Raw genomic sequence first — 22,920 nt, forward strand, 5'->3', positions numbered from 1 at the left:
TGATTTAAAATCTTTATTTGTGTTCTGTTTGACTCGTCCAGCTGTTGTTCTGTGTCCTGATCACATCTCATCAAACTGGATGTTTTTACATTTCAAACAACTATCAATAATCAAATCATCACACAGATTCATCAATAAAAAAAAACAAACAGGTTCTTCAAAACAAAACAATTAAACACATTTCCATGGCAACACATGAAACAAACGTGACATTCAAAAAATGCTCTTTTAAAAGGACACTTGAACACTTAAAAAGATATAAAAGTAAAGAAGTATCATCAGCTGATACTTTAACATGAAGCTCAGAGTACTTTTACTGAAGTGGGATTTTAAAATGCAGGATGTTTACATGTAGAACTGTGAGCTGTTAATACTTGTGTACTTCTACTGAAGTAACATTCAGGTCTGTTTGTATCCGAGTACTCTGACTGTGTTGTACTGAAGTAAACTACAGAGGAGATGAACTGAAATTGGCTTTTTGTTGCTTTAAAGTTAAATTGTGATATTTTATAGCAGCAACATGTTTTGAACTCAGATATCGAAGCGTTTTCACTGGAACTACTTTGTGTGGAGGATGGAGACGAGTTCAGCTCCTTCACCTCCACAGCCGGTAGACTCCCAGAGCGATGGCCAGGCAGGAGAAGACGGTGGCTGAGGAGGGACACAGGACAGAGACAACGCTTGAGTTTACAGACTCAGCCTGCAGCAGCGCTCTGCAGCAGACACACATGTTTACCTGCCAGGTATCGGATCGTCTCCAGTTTCAGAGACTCCAGAACCGTTTTGAGCGAGGCCACCTGCAGGTCCATCTTCTTGTTGATCTCCATGTTGTCGTGCTCCAGGTCGGCTTTCTGGTGATGTCATCAACCAGACAGTCAGTTTGTTCCTTCGGTCAGTGACTGACTCTAATCACAGGTGTGGTTCTATGTAGTAGTGCTGTAGTATTAGAGTCTATTTACCTTGTGGTGGAAGTCTGTGCTGGCCTCCATCAGCTTCTTCTCCTGCTCAGTAAACTGACAGAAAAACACAAAATGAGCTGAAGATTTTTTCCTTTTTAGCCCAAATGTGTTTACATTCACTCAGATTGTCTTTATTAAAGTTTGCTGAATTATCTGTCGGCACTTCCTGTTTGCTGTGTGTTCATGGATGTACAGACAACGATCACTGGATCACTTTGATACTGAAGAAAACATGAAGTTTATTTGTGGTGGACATCAGACGATGAATCTGACGCACCATGTCAGAGATCCGGCTGCTCTCCAGGTTGATGTCCAGTTTGGTTTCTGCTCGGACTCTCAGCGTCTCCTCCTGAACAAACACAGACATCACCAACACGCTGCTGCACTTTCATCATGAACGAGTTTCTTTAAAGGCTTCATATGCTTGTTGAAACACTTTCTCACCTTCAGTCTGTTCTGCAGCTGCTCCAGCTCTCGCTTCATTTTCTACGAGAGTCAAAGAGAAACAAAATCACAAACTGATCTGAAAACAGTGTTTTTAAAGCTGAAAGCTTCACTGCAGCTGCTGAGCTAAAAGCGTTAGCACATTGAGGGTGTCAATATCGATTTATCAAATCAGTTTGGGTTTCAGGACTTCTGGAGACCAGGATCAAGTTCAGCTGTGTGGAGGATGTAACTGACTTCATTTTCATTTTTGGATGAACTTTTCCTTTAAACCAACACGCGGGCAGTGACGTGGTACCGTGTTCTCAGATCGAAGGCTGGCGAACTCGCTCTTCTCCAGGATCACCATGTCCTTCCTGATGGAGTCCAGGTGAGCCACGATCTGCTGCAGTGCAATCTCCTGACAACAGAACAGATTTCATCATGTGACTGAGTCCAGCTGCTTCACTCCAGACTCCCACTGCACCACACAGACAGATGAACAGACGAACAGGCTGATTTTCTGACTTTTTACAGACACGTGGTTCTGACAGGACAGCAACGCTACAAACATGATGATCTGATGGAACATGATGCCTTACTGGGGATTAAACCAGCACACAGGATATGAAGGAACTTAACAGAAGTAAATTTAGCGTAAGAGTTAAGTATTGCATGAAGTAAGGTTAGCATTAGAAAAAGTAATGTTAGCATTAACAAATAATGTGAGCATACATAAGTATGGTTAGCCTTTTGAAACCTGTTAGCTTAAAAAACATGCTAGAATTTCAAAAGTATGGTTAGCATTCTTAAAGCTAATATTAGCATAAAGTAATGTTAACATAAAGAAGTAGCATGCGTGTCAGTAATGTTTGCACAAGTTCAAACTAAAATGGAGGCGACTGTCTCACCTGGTGAGCTTTGGTCACCATGTCTTTATAAACGATGTCCATGTTGGCCGTCGTCAGGGTGACCAGAGCCGAGACGATCAGCTCCGCCTGACGCTTCTCAAAACCTGCAGGACAGAAACACAAACCTCAGTCCTCCTTTAACTGATCAGTCCTCCTTAAACTGATCAGTCCTCCTTTAACTGATCAGTCCTCCTTTAACTGATCAGTCCTCCTTAAACTGATCAGTCCTCCTTAAATCTGGACTCCAGTCGAGAAGTCTAGATTTTCATAAATCATCTGCTGTTGTTTGTTTTTGTGTCCTCACACGTTTATATTCTGAATTTAAAGTGGTAAAAGATTGATGACTAAATATTAATATTAGTGACTGAGTCGTTCCCTCACCGCTGCTCTCCAGCTCCCTCACCATGCTGTGGGAGTCGAAGGTCAGCTTTCGCTGCTCCAGAGGCGTCAATTCAACTTTCCTGAGGTCAAAGGTCGCCGAGGGAGCCGTCAGGTGGAAGTCTGTCTCCCACAAACACACACAAACACACACATTAACCTGTTTTTAGTCTGAGGTACTCAAATTAAACTTTTAAGGGGAATTTGGTAATTTACTGATCTTAACTCCACTTTCATAACCAGCAGGTGGTTAGCTTAGCTTAGCTTAGCTTAGCTTCGAGACTGACTTTGTTCAATAGCTTCCATGTCATGTCAGCATTTATTAACAACCATGACACAGTTCAAACAGGATCAATAAATCATTTGTGTCTCTTCACTGACAGACAAAGGTCCCATGGGTCAGACCGGAAGGGGCGGGGCTTCGAACACCCTGGCGTATCTCCCGGTTGCCTAGCAACAAGCCACCTGGCTTTAAGTTCTTCACACCTGTAGCCACATGAACCTGACATGTGTCACAAGGTGTCTTCATCCTTCAACCAGTGACACGCAGAGAGTTTCTGAAACTTCATGTCCACTTTTATCTTTTCTGTTCTGATACTTTTCCGACCTGAACAGTATTTCTGCTTTGATTTCAGCAGAAGATGTGAGACCAGAACTTTTCACACAGAACAAAGTGAGTTACAATGACAGTCAGAGGTTGTTGGATCAGAACCGCTCACTCACCTCTCCACGCACCGACCCGCAGCACGTGACACCGCCGCAGCAGCGCGTTCATGCCGGAAGCTGCTGCGTGTCTGACTTTTTGTCAAGTTCACGGAAACTCTGAAGCTCCTGAGAGTCCAACTGATCCGAGTCAGAGTCCAACTGATCCGAGTCAGAGTCCAACTGATCCGAGTCAGAGTCCAACTGATCCGAGTCAGAGTCCAACTGATCCGAGTCAGAGTCCAGCTGATCCTGTTGACACTGTGAGAGATCACAAACACACAGCTGACAGACCGGAAACAGTTTACAGAACGAAGGGAGACCGACGAGAAGAACCCGTCCTCGTGCTGCATTCAGGGACCGTGGGAAATCACCAAATTGCAGGTTGCTGTGACACAGCACTGATAATGGGTGCATGAAGAAGTACCCGAAAGTCATAACTGAGGCAAAGAAAAGTGTTGAAATATTACTTTGGTAAAAATGAATGATATATTGCCGAACAAATACATAAACACATTTTTTCTTTGTAACTTTGGCTCTGATGCAGCATGATGTCTGCACAGTCATCACATAAATGTAGTGGAGTTAAAATTATCATATTTGCGTCCAGGATGTAGCGGAGTAGCAGAAAATGGAATTATTCAACTAATTATAAATACCTCTAAATTGTACTTAAGTTAACTATTTGAGTAAATTTACTTAGTTACTTTCCATCGCTGTTTTTATGGAGAGTTCATAAGAAAGAGGATTAATGGATGACATTAAATGAGCCCCGTCGGAGGCAGCTACAGCATTAATATATAACTTATATGTGAATGTATCAGTAAATTTTAATAATTGAATAATATAAGGCATAATGATGTCACATGGATGTCATTCTGCCTTGATAGTAATTTATTTCAAACATAATATTTTTTTATGTTGTTGATTACATTAACCTGCATTTAACTGCTAATCGGAGTATTTCATTAATTGTACTATTCATACAAGTAGTGATGTGATCTGATGTGATCTGATGTGATCTGATGTGATCTGATGTGGGGACCATCATCTGTAGAGAGCCTACAAAACTACGACAGTGTTGTTTTATTTTGCAGAGGAAGCTCAGAATTCCTTAGTTTATGGAGTGACTTTTAACGCATCTGAATGATCACTTCACGTCCTCTCCTGCAGGGATCGATCAGTCCTTCCGCCAAGATATTAACAAAGTACGCAAACATTCCTAACAGCGCATCACTCAGCAGCTGTAGGATCACTTTTCTACAGAGGCTCAGTCAGCACACTGTCATCCTCGGAGCTGTCAATAAAGTTGTTTGCAGAATTACACCGTCACTGTCATGGCGGCGCCCGTGGTGGACAGTTGGAGCTGGTTTCCAGCGTTAGCACTGGGAGTTTCTTTACTCAAATGTCTCTTTATCAACGCCTAGTGAGTGGAAGTACTTTGTTACAAAGACGTTAAACTCTGTGCTGCAGATGCAACACGAAGCTTTTATCTGATAGTCGATCATTTAGCAGCTGCCGCGGCTCGTGTTAGCATCCGGCTAACAAACCGAGCGTCTGACGTTAGCTACAAACCAGAGAAATGACTGAGAATGAACATTAACGGGAAGAAAACTGTTCAGGCTTCGTTATTTTTGTTGAGTTATTAGAGAACAACATATGTGTGTGAGGCCGTTTGTTGTGTTAGATATCACATGAAGTGATAAGTGAGTTGTAACATTAACTTGACGTGTTATTAACTTCCAGGCTTTATGTAGTCAGACAGCCTCAAGATGGCGCCGTTTTTCAGTAGAGCTGTCAAAACTCTAACGATTATTAGAGATTAAACCCGATTTATATCCGTGAAAACGTTTGGCACATCTGGCTCAAGTGTTTAAATTACTTTTCGGATGTCACTCACTTTGTTGCTAACTGTTGTTGCCTTCAGAAATACAACAAAGTGCAACATTCGTCTACACCGCACTTCTCAGAAAAATCTCCCAATTTAAGGATGTCACTCACGTGGTCTGAAGGGACCATTGAAGAAGAGTTGATGGAACAATATTTCCAGATGTTTTGACAAACCAAACAAATCGGCATCATGAATATACCAACATACAGGATCAAACACCAAAATCCAGTCAAATGGATGTGTGATACAAGAAGCAGCTTCAGTCTGTAAACTTCAGTTTTATTTATGGCTTTATTTCTCTCACCAGAAACATCATAACTGAGTGAAACCAGCAATTAAACAGAATCTGTGTTTGATTAACTATAATCTAAAATCACAGCTGTAGTTTAGAAACAGCAGCCTGTTAGTATTCTAATTAATGTATTAAATTGTCAGTTTTCTGAATGGGGTTTGGTGCAAGTTTACCTCCAGAGTAACATGTTATTCTGCTGTTGTTTGTGTGTTTCAGCCATTCCACAGACTTCGAGGTGCACAGGAACTGGTTGGCCATCACTCACAGTCTGCCTGTGTCCAGGTGGTATCATGAGGTCAGTTCGATGGACGGACGTCACTCTGCTGCTGTTGTTTGAGACAGGAAGTGTGTTTTAGGCTGCAGACTGTCATTTCGCCCAGAGGAACTTCTCCATGATTGGAGGGAAACAGCTTTATTTCTTGCTTTACATGTTCAGCTTGTTCTTAATGGTTTATTTAAGATCAGTTCTTCTAATATTGACAGACAAACAAATCTTAATTCATAGGTTCTCTCCTTGTTACATAAACCAATGAACAGAGCATTTAACACTTTCTTGCCCTGTAGAACACGTCCGAGTGGACTCTGGACTACCCTCCGCTGTTTGCCTGGTTCGAGTTTGGTCTGTCTCATGTGGCGCAGCACTTTGACAGAAACATGCTGCTGGTGGAGAATCTGAACTACGACAGCCCGGCGACTGTTCTGTTCCAGAGGCTGTCGGTCATCTTCACCGACCTGGTTTATATCTTTGCTGTCAGAGAGTGAGTCCAGAGTCTGATCACAGAGAGCGGAGAGGTTTTATTTGTACAACAGCAGGTGATTCGCAGAGTTTAGATTGAACATGATTTCAGTTGTTCAGTTGTTCTTAAAAGACAATAACAGGTTGAATTTGTGTTGTAATTAAACACGTGTTTCTCTTAGAAATGTAAAAAGAATTCAACATTTAACAAAATGTTGCACATGTAATGTTTCCTGCTGTATTTTCCAGCAGCTCGACCCTGATTGGCTCTGTCGTCTGTCCTCCAGGTGCTGCAGGTGCGTTCAGGAGCAGAAAGGCTCTCGGGACATTTTGAACCGCCCGTCCTTCGTTCTGGCTGTTCTGCTGCTCTGGAACTTCGGCCTCCTCATCGTCGATCGTATCCTTCAGCTGTGGGAATATTATCAGTTAAAGTTTAGACTCCGTCAGTTTTTCTGTTTGGATCAGGCAGATAAACAGAAAGCAGAAGACAGGAAGTAAACATGGATGTAAACAATTCTGAATTTAAAATCGGCAGATTGATTTGAACAATGAGAGAATTCCAGGGAATGATCAATACATCCTGGGGATGTGCAGTGATGCATCATGAGTGATGTCACCTGAAGTCATCGAGTGTTTCAGAGTGTGACCGGGTCCGGACTGATCGAGGCCTCGTAGACCGACCTGCAAATCCCTGTGGAGAGAAACAAATAATCGTTGACTCGTTGTTGTCTGACATCATCGTGAAGAACGTGATAAAACTTCCTTCACAGTTTCTCAGATATTCATTTCCAGTATAACGGCTTCTTGTTTGGTTTCCTGCTGCTGTCGGTGGCAAAACACCTGCAGGTACGACACTGAGACTGTTCTCACGGGTGTGACTGTGGATCTGTCACGTAGAAATGATGACTGTGTTATAAACGGCCTCAGTTCACCTGTTTTTGTGTTGTTTGTTGTGTTGAACAGTCTCGACACCTGCAGGGGGCGCTGCTGTTCGCCCTCCTGCTCAACCTGAAGCACATCTACCTGTACGTGGCTCCGGCCTACGGCATCTACCTGCTGAGGAGTTACTGCTTCACTCAGGACAACAGAGGTACCACACACACGCACACGCACACACACACACACACACACACACACACACACACACACACACACACACACACACACCTGTTCACCTGTATGCTTTTGGACCTTTCTTAACTGATGAACTTTGTTAGATCTCTTCCTGCTTCGTTTCCTCTCAACTGTCCATCTAAGAGGATGACTTTTTAATTTTTATGTCAGTTTTTCAGTCCATACAGTGTCAGGAAGGCAAATGCAGGGAGTGACTGAGAGCAGCGGCAGCAGCTGATTGGACAGAGCTGCAGAGCTGTTTAGTGTGCAAGTTAGTTGTTTGTGTTTGTGTTTAATGAGACACGTAAGTTAACTTTAGTCTCAACAGTTGATATTTTACACCTTGTAGAATTAGTTTTGCAGAGACAGCAGGAGCTCATCCGTAGGCATGTTTCTTCTTCTTCTGTGTGTTTTGATTGTGCAGACGGTTCCATCGGTTGGAGGAGCTTCAGTCCGCTCCGTCTGATCGCCCTCGGCAGCATCGTGGGCTCCGTCTGCGCTCTTTCCTTCGGCCCCTTCATCGCCATGGTGAGTGTCGCTTGGCTGCAGAGGCGCTGAGCACCAGCACCTTAGATATCTGTTTGTAGCCTGTCAGCTGTATTTTTACGTTACTGAGACCTGACATAGAAGTGTTTGTTTCAGGGTCAGCTGCCTCAGGTCCTGTCCCGTCTCTTCCCCTTCAAACGGGGCCTCTGTCACGCCTACTGGGCCCCCAATATCTGGGCCCTCTACAACATCCTGGATAAAGTCCTGGTGACGCTCGGTGAGACGCCACCTCCTCATAAACAGCTTCTGGGATCAGTTTTACAGATGTGTTTCTCTCTTCTCTAATAAATAAATACATGTTGAAACATCAGAAGCTGAAGAACGAATCTAAAGTCCTCATGTTAAATCTAACCACAGTACGACATCAGTGTGTGACTGTAGAGATGAATCCACACCTGTCTATGATCTGTGTACCTGTTCAGGTGTTCGTCTGAAGCTGCTGCAGGAGGCGGAGCTTCCTCGAGCCTCCATGACGGGCGGGTTGGTTCAGGAGTTTCAGCACTCGGTCCTCCCCTCCGTCACTCCCTCCATCACACTCGTCTGCACTCTGCTCTCCATCCTGGTGAGTCGCAACAAACCGACACTGAGCCGGGATCAGTTTGTGTTTCTTTTATACGTCCCGTAACAAAAGAGATCTGTTGATAATTCAGATTTATATTCTCATAACAATAGAAGATTAAATGTCTGACGCATTCAGACAGCTGTAGAAACTAAATCATGAGCTACTTGATCCAAATACCGACGGTTCTGATTCAAAGGCGTAGCGTTCATCAGGTTAAATCATTGATCCCGTATGGACGACCTCTCTGAGATCCTCTGTTGAGGAGACGTCTCACTCTGTTGACCTGCAGACGCTCTCTGGTTGGGCAGAGATGTGACAGAGTGGAGCGTCTTCTGTCAGAGATCATCTTTGGTGTGTTCAGACACAAAAACAGACAAGTTTATATTGAAACTGTCATTAAACTGGATATAACGCAGGAGACTGAAGTGAAAAAACACCAACAAAGTGTCGTTCACTGTCGTCACTTCAGCAGCAAAGATGTTAGTTGCATTTTGTTTTTTTCTGTATGCAGAAAGTCGTCCAGATTTATTTAAAGTGTTGTTTGAAAGAACGTATCAGTTCAGAAGTTTCACTTGAACGAGCTCAGTGATGGTGTTCTCTTCTGTCCCTCTCCAAAGCCGGCGGTGGCGTCCATCTGGTGGCGTCCTCGCGGTGCTCGTGGTTTCCTGCGCTGCCTGCTGCTCTGCGCTCTGGGCTCCTTCATGTTCGGCTGGCACGTCCACGAGAAGGCCATCCTCATCGCCATCCTGCCCCTCAGGTCAGTGCCGCAGTCGTGACTCGATGTTTTACACGATGTTTTACATGATGTTTTACACGATTACTTGATGAAGTCTGAAATGGTTTTCTGAGGTTTTTGTCTTCTTCTTGTAGCATCCTGGCGGTTGAGAGCAGAGAGGATGCTGGGATCTTCCTGGTTCTGACCACCACGGGTCATTACTCGCTGTTCCCGCTGATTTTCACTCCTGCAGGTAAACACCAGACACAGACTGACAGAGGCTCGATCTGAGGAAGCTGGACGAGTGTTTCTCTGTTTTATTGATTTCTGTTCTGAAATATAAGTTGATTATTTAAAGTCACAGCATCCACAGACACTTCAACTCTGAAGAACCGTTCAAGGTTTGGAGAATTCCTGCTCGCTGTGTTTGTCACATCGTTTTAAAGAGCTTTAATTCAGTCCTGCATGCATTTAAAGACCTTCAGGTGCTTTGACCTTTGACCTTTACTATTCTCACCTTTATGTTTAACAGTCAGTAGTTCTTAAATGTAATGATGTGATTTAGTTTATTAAATGTGGTTTGCAGAGCTGCCCATCAAAGCGGTTCTCATGCTGATGTTTGTGATCTACTCGTTCGCGGCTCTGAGGAAACTTCACAGGTAAACTTCTATTATTTGGATGTAAAACTCGAAAATATTAGTTTTAATACAAAATATTTGATATTAAAGATGATCAAGTCAGAAACCAGTGAATACAGACTTCTCTGGCCTGGAGGTCTGTATTGATATCCTCATAAATCACATTTAAAGATCCATAATTTTTAAAGATAAATGTGAATATATAAAAGCTGCAGTGAGCAGCAGTTTCAGGTGATGACTGAACTTCTTTACAGCATGAAATAAAATGATGAAATCCAAAGAGGAATAAATTAAACAATAGATATATGTTGACATATAATTAACAAAATATGAAAGAACGATTGACGGACTCACATGTTGGGAGTCTGAACATGACATTTGTTGACTATAATTAGTAAAAGTAAACACCACATGTTGATCTGATGAGATTTAGATTAAGAACTATTAGAACTTTTGTTGTTTTGTGTCGGTAACAAAAACTCCATTACCCAGAGTGCTTTACAGAGTCATCAGAACACTCAGTAATCAGATTACTGACTCTCCTCAGCGGTCCTCTGCTCCATCCTCTGGAGTCTGTCTACCTGCTGGGACTGGTTGTCGTGGCGACCGCCTGTGAGATCGTCTTCCCTCTGTCTCCGTGGCAACAGAAGCTGCCCTTCCTCCCCCTGCTGGTGACGTCGGTGTACTGCTCGCTGGGCGTGACTTACTCGTTCCTGCGTCTGTACGTCAGCCTGCTGCGGCGGGAGGAGAAGCCCAAACAGCTGTGAGGCGGCGTCCCGTACCTGAGAGGTCGCAGGTTCGATCCCCGACACACCTACACCGACTCTGACTGCTCACCACGCAGACTGACAGACTGAAGAGTCGGTGGCTCTCTCCGGCTCAACTTTACTTTTCGGTTTATTTTTCTTCTTCTTCTTCTTCTGAACACAGAGGACACACATGACATCACTTCCTGATATTTCCAGCAGCTTCAGTGTCGAATGTTTGAGCATCGACACTGAACATGAACCTGCGGACCTGCAGTATGTTGAACTGCATTATGGTGTAAGAAAACGCTTTTTTAAGACATTTTAAAGTCGACAACACTTTCTTTACACATCAAGTCACGACATCAAGTCGTTGTTAGCCCAGGAGGCTTAGGTGATGTCCAGGATGTTATAACGTCCCGCCAGAATATCACGATAGACATAATCGCTTTACAGCAAAGACGACTTCTTTCAAATCCATTTTCTCCTGCTCTAAACCTGAAATACTGCCGAGCTGCCGAGCTGGTGTCCGTCACCTCTGTGTGTTAAACATATACCTGTAGGCCAGTTGACCTGTAGTAACCTCTGCCAGCCCGTCTCGTTCCCACTTAGTCAAAAATCACAATATGTGCATTTTCTTTTCAAAATAAAAGCCTGAAGATGTCGTGTTAGCTGTCGACAATAAGAGAAAGTCTGAGATGAAAACTGAAGAGACTGAATCACCAAACAGCCACAATACTGAACACTGAGTTAATGTTGAATTCACCAGTCGACATGTTCAGTTTAATTCCAGTGCAGATTATAGCAACACATGACACGTTTCATGAGAAGTTTGACTCATCTGTGTTCTCATGTTGTGTGAACTTGACTTTTCAAACAGGAAACACGAGCAAAGTTACGTCCATCTTTACATATTTGAGGCCTGTCTGGTGTTGACACCAGTAACTCCTCACCACTCGGCTCCAGTCTGTGATTACAAGTGCAAATACTTTAAATTAAGGAAGCCACGTTAATTAAACTCGTTACAACACCAATGTTACCTAAAAATATTTTACAAGAAAAGAATTTCTTCTGCGTCACCGGATCAGAACATAAACATTTAGTTTGAACTGTCTGTAGGTGTGAAATGTTTTCCGTCCACGTCACTCTGAGCCTCCGATCAGCTGCAATATTTTTATTTATCTGAAAACATTTAAACTTTTGAGGCGAAGCAGAACAGAACCCGACCCGTGTTCCCTCTTTGATACTGTCGGCCATCAGAGACTTGTAGTGCAGAACTGTAGTTTCAGGGTGAAACTGAAAGCAGCAGGTGGATGAAACAAACTGAGCAGTCGTGAAGAATTACTTCCTGTTTTTTTACTAAAACACCACGTGGACCAAAACAGAAGTGAAAGACATTTATGATGCTTGTTTTTGTATATTTTCAAATAAAAAGAGATTGATTTACCTCGTTTGTGTGTGAGACTGTTTTACAACCTAATCAAAGTGAAAACATTTATCAGGTTTGCCATAAAGAAAAATAAGAGTAGTTTTCATCGGTCTGCTGTGAGGAAACGTTTCTTCTCCCCTGCTTGTCTTTCCTGTGGTGTCCCACATGGTTCTGTCTCAGGCCCGATTCTTTTCTCTCTGTTTGTGCTTCTTCTCGGCCAAAATATTCCAAAATACAACATCTGCTTCCGATGTTACGCTGACGGCACACAGCTGTATCTCACCTAACAAAGTCTGATCACTTTCATGAACTGCCACGAGGAGATTTAGAGTTGACTTCTGAATGAAGATGAGTGTGAAGTTTTCTGGACTTTGGTCCTCCTGACTTCATGAGGGATTCTCATCCAGGTCGGTCCCCTTTTGTCAAACCCAGTGTCAAGAATGTTGCTGTAATATTCAACATCTGGCTGCAACTCTTAAGTTTTTAAGTTAACAGTTACGCTGTTGTGAAGCCAGTTCTTCCTAACTTCGTACTGTAGTTGAAATTGAGACGTTTCTCTTTTGAAAACTTGAGAAAGTCACACGCGGCTTCATTCCCTCTCGACTGCTGCAGGTCCTTGTGGACCGGGACGGGTCGGTCCTACAACAGGTCCAAACACCATCAACTCTTTTAAGTCCAGGCTCAGAACTCACGTTTATTCCTCAGAGTTTGATTTGATTTTTGACCCGCTTCTCTTTCTGTTAGCGTGAGCTGTTTTAAACTCGACTCCACTGAATAAAGACCCAACATTTGTTCAAAAACTTTATTGATAAGGCAACACAAAACATGATTGGTTAAAATGATCTTACAGTGTGTTACAGGACTCGTCTCTGCTGCATCTCTATTGCACTATAAGAACTGTTAGCGTGGATGCTAACCTGCAGATCAGATCTGACTGTACGACTATCAGTTAGCAGCTTTAAGGACAAAATGGCCTCTTCTCACGACCGGCTGTCTCTCTACTCACCTGTCAGACTCTCCTCCACCATCTTCATCTTCTTACACATCATCGTATAAAAGTAAAAATGTTTACAGCACTCACATCATTCAGGGGATTTCCTTTGAACTTCAAAATAAGAGACCATTCGCACAAAACTAACAACAACTTACGCTGTAATATAATGTTATTAACATGTTGTGATGCATCCAAACATCGTTGTTTGTCTCCTGAGAAGACGTGAAAACACCATGCTACAGTTTAAACACAGTTTGGATGAGAGGAAACTTGTAATCCTTCAAATTAAAACCAGGTGAGTGACAGTTGAAGGTTTTTACACCTGAGAAAACTCGCTGTAGTTTGGTATGAGTCACACCTTGACTGGCCTGCTGTCCTGGTTTGACCTGCATTGATCTGTTTCTGTCCTGAGTGAATTTGTGGCCTGGCCTGGTGCCCGAGCAGCAGATGGATCCGGTTGTCGAGGATTATTCTTGTCCTTAAATGCAGGACTCTCCTCTGTGGTGGACGCCAGAGACGTGAAGTAGATTTAGAGGCCGTGGTTCGTGTTTCCTCCTCCAGCCTGCAGGCGGCTGCTGAACTCGTCTTTGAGTCTTCGGAGGTGAATCCGTCTGTAAATCTGCTCCATGACAGCTCATTCTGCTGATTCGTTTACAGTAAGAGGATCAGCAGCTTTCAGAGCAAAGAGCAGCTGACTGCAGGACAAACTCCCAGCATGCTCTGCTCTCACTGTGCTACCAGATACTCAGACATCAAACTCCTCATGTGCGTGTAACGAAACGATTAGTGGATTCATTAATCGTCTTCTTCTTCAACTCTTCAGCGAGTCCAGAGAGCTGGCTTTTTGACTATTTACAGACTCAATAATTGATTTAATCGTAAAATTAACTGGCACATTGATTGTGATAGAAGTTCCTGTTTGTTCCGTTTAGAGTGGCATCGAACTATACAATGGTGTGAATAATTGATAATCGATGTCCAGTGTAAATGTGCTTAAGTATAAATAATATTGAGGTCAGATTGATTTAAAAAGATGTTATTTACATCTTAAGTAACATCTCTTCAGGTCAGCTTGGTCTCTTCTGGCTTTTGTTTTTGGTTAGTTGAGTCATTTTGAGCAGAAATCTCCAAAACAGAAACAATCACATCATCACAGGAATATTAAAGGATCTCGCAGCCATTGTTCCAACCAAATACTGGAAGATGTTTAGTCTTAAACTGGCGAATCAATCTGATCTTCAGTATTTGATGACTGTCCTTTGTCCCAACATGGTTCCTCAGTTTCGTCACCCTGGTGTTGTGTTTTCGGTCCTCGTGCTGGAGGCTGATGCCACAGTTTGAATCCGTCACTTTGAATAATATAAACACGTTTTTTCGACAGAATGTTTGAACGTCTGAACAGAAACAAATGCACTGAAACTTTTTTCTAAATAACATTCAGTCAAGAAATGGAATCAGAAAAGAATATTAATGGGAGAAACGAGCAGCACAGTCTGCTACAGACGGACCTCAGCAGGTAATGAAAGGTGTTCAGAGCGTGGACACATCTGGAATCATGACTAAAATTCAAGATGACGCTCTGAGTTTGAACATTTCTGGAAAGTTTTGGATGATTTGTGACGGTGGATCTTGTCGGAGGATGAAGGTCGCTGCTGGAAAACAGAATCATCAAAGCGTTCAGACATCTTTGTCAGAAACGAGTTTGTTTTTCGGCCTGAGACGAGGAGGAGCGGAGCGACGGGACACCTGGAGGCTGGACGACCAATCACAGTCCATCACAAAGTGTCTCGCTCTGACAGCAACACGTCGGGTGTCTTCCAGGAGACGTCAGAGTGGTCAAGTCTTTTCTCTTTTTGAAGGGGACTGATTATTATTATAATTTTAAATAATGAAAGTCTTGTTGGGACGCTGCGCTCTCAGCCCTCCCGGCCCTCCACGATGATGACTAACACCGGCGTCAGGTCCATCATTTTCTTCAGCATGTCCATGATGTCTTCGTGATCTTTGGCTCCTTCGATGAACTCCTCCAGGGTCATCTCACCTGAGGGGTCGAAGGACAGGTAAGTGGCTGTTACGGGGGAATGTGATGCTTTTATTCTTTATTTTACTTCACCAGGATAATCCACTCAACACTGGGTGCTTACATCAACACAAACCAAAAAACAAGATCGTTACAAACGTAAAACAGAACACTGCTGATCAGGTTTGTTCCTTGTAGTCCAGATGGAGCCTCTATAATACTGCACGCTGCGCTTGAACGCACCAGTTTTGTTTAAATACAGATCTCAACTCTTCATGATCTTTACAGCTGACTGTATGTGACCACTGTGTCCAGCAGAACTGGGCCGTCTACAGTTCGCCTGAATAGATTCTGGGAACCTGCAAGATTTGATCCAAATTGCCAGAGATTGTGGTGTTTAATGTTCAAACTTCACAAAACCTCACTGAGTAGCAGCTCTGCACTTCTTGGCAATCTGAAACTGTCTGCAAATAAACAGCTACGTTAAGGAGAAGCTGAAGCTAACATGACATGACGAAGAGCTCGAGCCAAAACTTTACTCCTCTGTTTAGTTGGATCGAGATATTCGGAGGATATTTAAAGTCTGGCTGTAGTTTACAGGGAAACTGAGATTGCCTAAAGAAAGATCATAATTTAGATCATAGATGGCGACTTCAGTTGAACAGATATATTATTATATATTATTTAATGGGCCACATCAGCCTCCTCTGTTGGCTGGTGGCTGAGGAAGGAGAAGCGTTAGGGAGGACTTTCCTGTTTGCAGATATCTTTGCTCTGATCATCTCACCTTGATGACCTGGGACTCGTTCATTCTGCACTGTGACTATATATTAACTCCACTGCTAATTTTGGAGGTGTTTCCATTTGATTTTTTGGGGCCAAAAGCCTGAATCTTTGAGGGTTTGATCTATTCGCGCTTCAGACTTTCCTCTGTTTTTTTAGGAAAGAACTGTATCATCTGCGTACATGTTGAGTCTGGACTCACATGTGACTTGAATATCGTAGCATCTAATTGGCTGCTTCCACATGTAGACTAGAATTACCACATGTGGAGACGAACCAGTGCACATTAAATCATGAACTTTGCGTCTTCGCGTGTCATTTTAACGTGCGGCAGCTAAATGATGTCCGATGTGAACTGGACGTTTTCACAAGTGGTTCGCACTTTTCACAATAAATTACATTTTCTATCTGAAATCTCAGTTCAGTTTGACATCGTAAACTAGAAGAACCAAACTATATGAAATAATGCTTGGCCAGTGTTAGCATGTTCATAATAAAACAAACTGACACAGTTTTTCTGTTCTTAGATCTTTAACACCATCTTGTTCGGTGGTCATAACAATGACGTCATCATCTGCATCTCGTTCTTTACCTTCTCCCTTCACATCGATCCTCTCAAATATGAGCGAGACGATCTCCTCGGGGTCGATGTCTCTGTTGCGGGTGATGTCCTGGATGGCCTGCAGGGGGAGACGAACACAGTCTAACTGACAGAAACCGTCAAACAGAACAAGAGGAACGTTTCTCCTTCAAATGTGAGTTTAAAAATCTGAATCTGGCTTTTTTGTTCTTATTTCTGAATGATGATGAAATGATATAAATCAGAGATTATTAGAACAATCTGTGAAGTTGAATATTGAGGATCCTTCTGCACAGATATGAAATTAAGAGAAAATGATAAATATTATTTAATATTTTCTTTTTAACTTTTCAATTACATGTTTCAGCTTCAGCTTTTACATTTAAGCTTTTCTTGCTCACTTATTACTCACTAATTCCATTTCATGATTTTATTTAATTTCCCCTTTTCAAATGAATTGCCATTTCCTTCATCATTATAAAGGTTAATTTAAATTACAGTGTGATTAAATGATAGTTTTATTTTTTCTGTTCTCTAATTAAGTCCATGATTCGGGTCAGTCTGTCATCGACACACTGGAGCTGCAGCGGGTCAAACACGCTCTGACTTCCCTCAGACTGGTTCTGACGTGCAGACTAACTGGGTTGGAGTCGACCCACTTCCAGCAGCTTCCTGTCGGCTGATAGATTGAGCTGATTCAGCAGATTAACACGCGTCTAATTTCAGAGTTAATCCATCAGAGCTGCAGCTGCAGCGCTGCTCGCTGTCACTTCACTCACAGCAGCAGTTTCTGTCTTCACGACGAGCTTCTTTAAACCTTTTCATGCAGACGTCTTTCCTCAAGTGTTGAACAGTTTATCAAAATTATGTTGAAATCACAAACTATCACCAGGAGCACAAACCAGATCACAGCAGGTGTTATGATGTTCTGATGAAGATTAAAATCACATCATCATTTTCATACTTAGACTCTTTGTGGAAATGAAATGCAAACAGCACCATCACCACTAAAACTGTGACTTGTGATGTAAACCTGCAACGTGTCAAAAATAAAGTTGTTGATCTCTAATTTCTCTCTGCCTTTAAACTCAGGCTGACATGTTCAGTATCTTAAATTGGAGAGTGGATGACTGAAATGTTTAGCACTGTTTCATGCGTACAGCTGCGTCTGCACGGGTTTATAAGACAACATTAACGGGTCGTGTTTACATTTCGCAGCTCGGTCAGCTCACAGTCTATATACAAGAAGTTAGAGACAGTAAACACACTGGCAGTAAACCAGGAGTTTCAGCAGACAGCCACGTTCAGATCGGCTCCCTGGAAACTCATTTCTGTGATATTTTTGTCTGCCAGCTGGATTTTGCCCCCAAATATGAAATTTGTCCAATAAAACGTGCATCTGTCACTTTGCAACCGAAACAGGAAGAGGCATGTTCCTCCCCGGTCACCGTCCCCAGCGAACTCAACCTCAACACTGCAGAAGAAGAAGAAGCTGCTGATGGAGACAGAGTGATGTTCTGCTCTCACGCTGGCTCAAAGACCCACTCAGGGTATTTATCAGCTCATCACTTTCTTCTTTGTTTAAAAGCATAATTATGACAAAAGAGGCACTTTTAAGATTTACCGTGTTTTCGTTTTCGGGAGTGCTACGGGCACTTTAACCACAGCATCAAAATCTCTATTGTTAAAACAGTAAGAAGTCTCGACACAACATGAGACTTTGCTGGTAGCATCACCAGGGTCTCTACACATGAACACCAGCACTGAGTTTACTAAAAAGAAAGTTTTTGAACATGTCACATTAGCGACAGTAGTGCACCACATCTCGACTTCACAGAAATATACAGTAAATCCTGAAATCAACAACATGTTGACTGAGAGACTGCAGCACTTTGTGTTTCTGTGTGTGGACGCTCAGCTCAGTGTTGTCTGGGTTACAAACTGATCCTGGGACAGTTATGAACGATGAGCTGATGAAGATTTCTCCTCTGAACTCAGCGGAGCGTGAATCTGATGATCGGAGCTGAGAGAGACTGAAACTGCTGTCGTCTGTGAGTTTTGTGCGTCAGCAATTGTCTGTTTGTGTGATTGTTACCGAGAAGATGGTCTCCAGCTCCTCCCTGTCGATCTTTCCGTTGCCGTCCTGGTCGAACAGTTTGAAGTACCACTTTAGTTTCTGGTTGATTTCTCCTTTCAGCATCAGGCTGATGGCTGCGATGTACTCCACAAAGTCGATGTACCCGTCCTGCAGACAGGAAAGAGAAACCGTCACGAGACCGTTCAGATCTCTGTGGACGTGTGTTTTAACATTCAGCTGCTTGTTTTTAATCTGGAAACTTCAGAGTATGTTTTACATAATGTCTCCTGTCTCTGCTGCTTGTGTTCAGACAACATTTAGATTAAAGCTGCGTTCATCAATTCTCTGTTAAAATGTCAGTAAATGGTGGAAAATGATGGTCAGGTTTGTCCAAAACTCAAAGATCCTCAGACAGAAACCAGGAAATATTCACGTTTAACACACTGACGCTAAAAGACTTGTGTTGGATATTTGCAGCTCTACGTTTAACATTTGATGTTTTTGTTTCTCAAAATCAGGAACAGAAAGTTTTGTTTGTACATAAAACTTTCACTTCTTTGTTTTCTCAACACTCGTCTTGTGGACTTTAGTCTTGTGTTCCTCATGTCGACCTCACGAGATGAATCTGTAGTTCATCAGTCACGTTTTGTAAGCAGTGAATAAACTCAGGAGAGTTGATGTGTCCAAGAGAGTTTCTGAACACCTGTGAGAAACTCAAACTTCCCACACTGGCAGTGACACTGAAGTACACACACACACACACATTAAAGTGCAGGTCTTGGCTGTGATTTCATTGCTGTCCAGCCAATCAGAAGCCACAGAGAAGACGTCAACACACAAACTGCAGGAACAACGAGAAGAAACACAAGATGACGCTGCGTTCAGGTCACAGTGTGTGAAGCTGACGTCTTCAGCGTTTTCACCGTCCTGCTCCTTTAACTTCAGACTGAGAACTAAAACTAACACACGAGCACATTTACACACACTAACAGAACACACGTGCACAAAGCTGATTATTGTCTTGATTAATGTTTAGTTTTTCTAAAAATGCCAGCAGACTCACAACTCACAACCAACACAAAGACAATAGCACAATAAATATATTTATCGTGCATGAAACTAAACGCTCTCTGAACTGGACCTTTCTGAACCCGGTCAGCCGCCCGTGAGCTCATGGTGTCCTTGAGTTCTCAGAACATCCTCACTGAACTTCAGCGACACACACTCTGAATCCACTTAGCTCGCCACAAACACACAGCGCGGATCAGAGCTCTGCGGGCCAACACACTAAACCAATTAGACAGAACCAGTCAAAGTTCTGCAGCAGCCATCTTTGTCCTCATTCTGCCTTTCATTGTGTTTCATTAAGATCCAGAAACTAAAGTGTCATTTAACATCCAGGTTCATAAAACATCACAGAATCATGTAATATGGCAAACAAACAACTTCTCAACCTTCAAAATAAAAGCACAACATTTTCAGCAGGAGAGTTTAGTGTCGGCCGCTTCGGATAAAAAGTAAAACCAGTTTATTTGTACTCGTGATGAAGGAAAGTCCTTGTTATGTAGTTTATACAAGTAGTTTAATTGATTCTGAGGCTTATCTGTAAATAGTTTTCCAATAAATAATAAATATAACAAATCAACTTCAGGCTTAAATCAATAACTTCCTGTTAGTCTGAAAAATGGCTCCTTTAATTTCCTGTTTACTAAAAGAAGCTTTTTTTTTTTATCTGACCTGCAAAGAATCCAGTTTCACTAGATTATGATAAAGAAAGTCCCTTGTGTTTCGTGTCCAGTTGCTGATGAATAAATTGATTTAATTTATTGTTTGGCTCTGAGGCAGCTCCTGTCACTCAGTGTCCCGCCCATCACACCATCTGATTGGTTACATGTCACAAGTGATAGCCAATCAAAGCTGAGGGATCTGAATCTGCAACTGCAACTTCTGCTTCAGTGATAAAACAACAAAAACATTAAACCACAAACAAAAACTTTGTCTCCGTTCACAAAATCTAAAAAATAAAATCTGTCAACACTTTTTCACGATCACGTTGTTCCTGAACGCCACGTGAACTTCAGGTTCAGCTGCAGCGTGAAAATGTTTTGGTCAGTAAAGTGATTCACTGTCTCAGTTCAGCTCTGAATACAGGAGAAATATGTGTTTCATTGTAAATCTGAAGCTGACGAGAAACTTCAGCTGTCTGAGGTCGTTAAATCAAGAAGATCTCCTACAAAATAAAAGTCTGTTTTAGTATAAATGTCCAGTATGAAGTTCATCTGAAATCTGACTGTTCACTGGATTTAAATCCTAAAAGACAAAGTTTCTCAGCAGAGGAGCAGAAACGTGCTGCTGGATCCTGAAGTCTCAGTCAGACTTAATTAAGTTCTTTAATTATCAGTTTGTTAGCTGACAGAACAGAACCAACAGGATTCTGACCCGGCATCAGCTCATGTCCTGTCTTCACTCTCTTATCAGTGAGTATTTTAAGCGCCGTCGTCATTTGACAAACTATTGCCAATAAAAGAGATCAATAACTGAAGTGTTGGATCAGATGTCAGGTCATCACTGCAGAGGGATAAAAATATAAATATACTGTCTACATCTTTATTTTTCTCTCATGTTAAAGAAGACACAGCGCCGAACTTTAACTCAGAGCTGCAGAGATGTAAATGTTAATATGTTCTGTTATTAAACTGGAAATAGACTTTAATGTGTCGCCATGAGGTACATGATGATGTCACAGCGTAACAGTCCTTTGAACCTCACTGTCTCAGACGCTTTATGTCTCTGTTAGAGACTAAATCAATGAATACACCCACGTTTGGTTCTGTGATGTTTGGACTCGAGATGTTTGGACCGATAACTGTGAGGGAGACTGAGATCAGTCCAGTCGTCTTTGTGACGGCAGCAGCTTCACGTTGATCAACACAGCTTGAAAAATAGAAATCCATCAAAAGACCAAAATAAAACACAAACTTCATGTTGAATTAGAGCAGAAACGTTCAGCCTGCAGCTCTGCACTGAACCAGGATCTGGTTCTGGTTCCACTTCACTCTGGTCTCAGTCAGTCGCATCACCAAGAAAGACCACGAGCTGCCAAGTATTATTTTAAAACCAGTAATTTTACTTGTAACTGGGTATTATTTTAGTTGAGATTTAAAGTATTCTTCCCACTGCTGGTAATCTCCGCTGATACTTGAAAATCTGTTTGAAAGCATGAACTCCTCATGTAATCGAGTATTTTTATTGTACTCTTACATGAATGTTTTGCTACTAAACAATCTGAATACTTCCTCTCAAAGTAAAATCTTAATAGAAGTAACTTGTAATTAAAACAGTATTTGTGTGAAGAGCAGAATCACTCATTCTACGAGGTCACACACAGTAGAAATACTCGAATACTTTTTATATTTCTTAACATTTTTTTCATTTTACCTTTTTCTTCATTCCTCTAAATTCTAACTCATTTTTAATCCACTTTTTACTGTTTGACTGTTAGCATTGTTAGCATTGTTAGCATCTCAGTCTCGTGTAGCACAGAGATTTTTCTCAGGATAATAAAATATTTATGGACACCAGCTGATAAATTGTTTGCAAGTGTTTCTGAACCAGTTCTGGTCCAGTGATCAGCAGACATAAAACAGATCTGCTGCTCTCTCAGTATATTTCGAGTTTAATTCTGAAGCTTTACTTTGAAAAGCTCCAGCTGTGTGAGTGTGTGAACGCACCCCGTCCATGTCGAAGGTGAAGAAGACCTGCTCCACGTAGCTGTTGGCGTTCTCGCTCATGCCCTTCAGGCCCAGGATGGCCTTCAGCTCGAACAGCGTGATGAGGCCCGACGGAGACTCTCGCATGAACTTGTTGTACCAGTGATGCATGTCCTCCGCCAGGATGTCGTCCAGGTTCGAGCCGTGGTTCCCCATCGGTGCGGTCCGACAGGTGCACCGAGGCAGAGAGAGGAAGAACGAGGGATCCTCCTCCGACTGAAGGAGAGGATGGAGGCTGGAGGAGAGGAGGAGAGGGTCGCAGGAAAAGAGAGGAGACCAGAAACAGAACTGCAGGTGTTGATCCGAGGACGCAGAGGAAGAAAGTCAATGAAACAGTCAAAAGTTAAATATCCGCAGCGTCTGCAGCGTCTGCAGCGAGGCCACCGGGCTTCAGCAGCAGGAACCAGACAACATCCAGGCTGCAGTGACTCTGCAGGGCAGAGAGCAGAACTCCGGAGTCTCTAACCCTCTTAGTTTCATGGAGGAAAACCAAGGAAGCACCTAAAATAAACCCTTAATGAGATCAGGCCGTCCTGCCGAGGAGTTCTGCTGCCAGAGGCCGAGCCAAGAGGCTTTACCTGCTCAGTTCAGGTGAGGGAGCAGGGATGGCCCGGCTCAGGGATTATGTCAGACACTGACCTTGGTGTTCTGGTTC

At 42.6% G+C, this 22,920-nt stretch overlaps 3 protein-coding genes across 4 annotated transcripts; 1 reads left to right on the plus strand and 2 right to left on the minus strand.

The window, feature by feature from the left end:
- Positions 1–308: 308 nt before the first annotated feature.
- ccdc90b (coiled-coil domain containing 90B) lies at positions 309–3,534 on the minus strand. Its single transcript, XM_037119367.1, has 9 exons — positions 3,395–3,534; positions 2,675–2,794; positions 2,294–2,397; positions 1,702–1,803; positions 1,404–1,445; positions 1,237–1,308; positions 960–1,013; positions 737–851; positions 309–651 (listed from the first exon to the last, which is right to left on the minus strand). The coding sequence occupies exons 1-9, from the start codon at positions 3,444–3,446 to the stop codon at positions 596–598; spliced, it is 717 nt and encodes a 238-aa protein (XP_036975262.1). The 5' UTR covers positions 3,447–3,534; the 3' UTR covers positions 309–595.
- Positions 3,535–3,617: 83 nt separating this feature from the next.
- On the plus strand, positions 3,618–12,059 carry alg8 (ALG8 alpha-1,3-glucosyltransferase). Of its 2 annotated transcripts, none has more exons than XM_037119361.1 (13): positions 3,618–3,757; positions 5,773–5,851; positions 6,121–6,314; positions 6,580–6,689; positions 7,071–7,138; positions 7,256–7,382; positions 7,830–7,933; positions 8,048–8,168; positions 8,374–8,513; positions 9,131–9,270; positions 9,384–9,481; positions 9,815–9,887; positions 10,414–12,059. In XM_037119361.1, the coding sequence occupies exons 3-13, from the start codon at positions 6,211–6,213 to the stop codon at positions 10,631–10,633; spliced, it is 1,305 nt and encodes a 434-aa protein (XP_036975256.1). In that variant the 5' UTR covers positions 3,618–3,757; positions 5,773–5,851; positions 6,121–6,210; the 3' UTR covers positions 10,634–12,059. The 2 variants fall into 2 exon arrangements, with proteins under 2 accessions (XP_036975256.1, XP_036975255.1); XM_037119360.1 differs by lacking the exon at positions 3,618–3,757 and adding an exon at positions 4,577–4,799.
- Positions 12,060–12,379: 320 nt separating this feature from the next.
- Positions 12,380–22,920, minus strand: guca1d (guanylate cyclase activator 1d). The gene is made up of 4 exons (XM_037119374.1): positions 22,227–22,920; positions 18,514–18,663; positions 16,431–16,518; positions 12,380–15,076 (listed from the first exon to the last, which is right to left on the minus strand). The coding sequence occupies exons 1-4, from the start codon at positions 22,419–22,421 to the stop codon at positions 14,952–14,954; spliced, it is 558 nt and encodes a 185-aa protein (XP_036975269.1). The 5' UTR covers positions 22,422–22,920; the 3' UTR covers positions 12,380–14,951.

The sequence above is a fragment of the Acanthopagrus latus genome, chromosome 13 (assembly GCF_904848185.1).
Source record: "Acanthopagrus latus isolate v.2019 chromosome 13, fAcaLat1.1, whole genome shotgun sequence".
Lineage (NCBI taxonomy): Eukaryota > Metazoa > Chordata > Actinopteri > Spariformes > Sparidae > Acanthopagrus > Acanthopagrus latus.

Excerpts from the sequence above, each read along its gene's own strand:
- alg8 (XM_037119360.1), top strand. The coding sequence starts at position 4,711 with ATGGCGGCGCCCGTGGTGGACAGTTGGAGCTGGTTTCCAGCGTTAGCA. Across the intron at positions 5,852-6,120 it reads TGTCCAGGTGGTATCATGAG|AACACGTCCGAGTGGACTCT; the intron begins GTCAGTTCGATG and ends CTTGCCCTGTAG. Across the intron at positions 6,690-7,070 it reads CGGCCTCCTCATCGTCGATC|ATATTCATTTCCAGTATAAC; the intron begins GTATCCTTCAGC and ends ACAGTTTCTCAG.
- ccdc90b (XM_037119367.1), bottom strand. The coding sequence starts at position 3,446 with ATGAACGCGCTGCTGCGGCGGTGTCACGTGCTGCGGGTCGGTGCGTGG. Across the intron at positions 2,795-3,394 it reads GCGGGTCGGTGCGTGGAGAG|ACTTCCACCTGACGGCTCCC; the intron begins GTGAGTGAGCGG and ends TGTGGGAGACAG. Across the intron at positions 852-959 it reads GCACAGACTTCCACCACAAG|AAAGCCGACCTGGAGCACGA; the intron begins GTAAATAGACTC and ends TGACATCACCAG.
- guca1d (XM_037119374.1), bottom strand. The coding sequence starts at position 22,421 with ATGGGGAACCACGGCTCGAACCTGGACGACATCCTGGCGGAGGACATG. Across the intron at positions 18,664-22,226 it reads TCACCTTCGACATGGACGGG|GACGGGTACATCGACTTTGT; the intron begins GTGCGTTCACAC and ends TCCTGTCTGCAG. Across the intron at positions 15,077-16,430 it reads GATCGATGTGAAGGGAGAAG|GTGAGATGACCCTGGAGGAG; the intron begins GTAAAGAACGAG and ends TCGACCCCTCAG.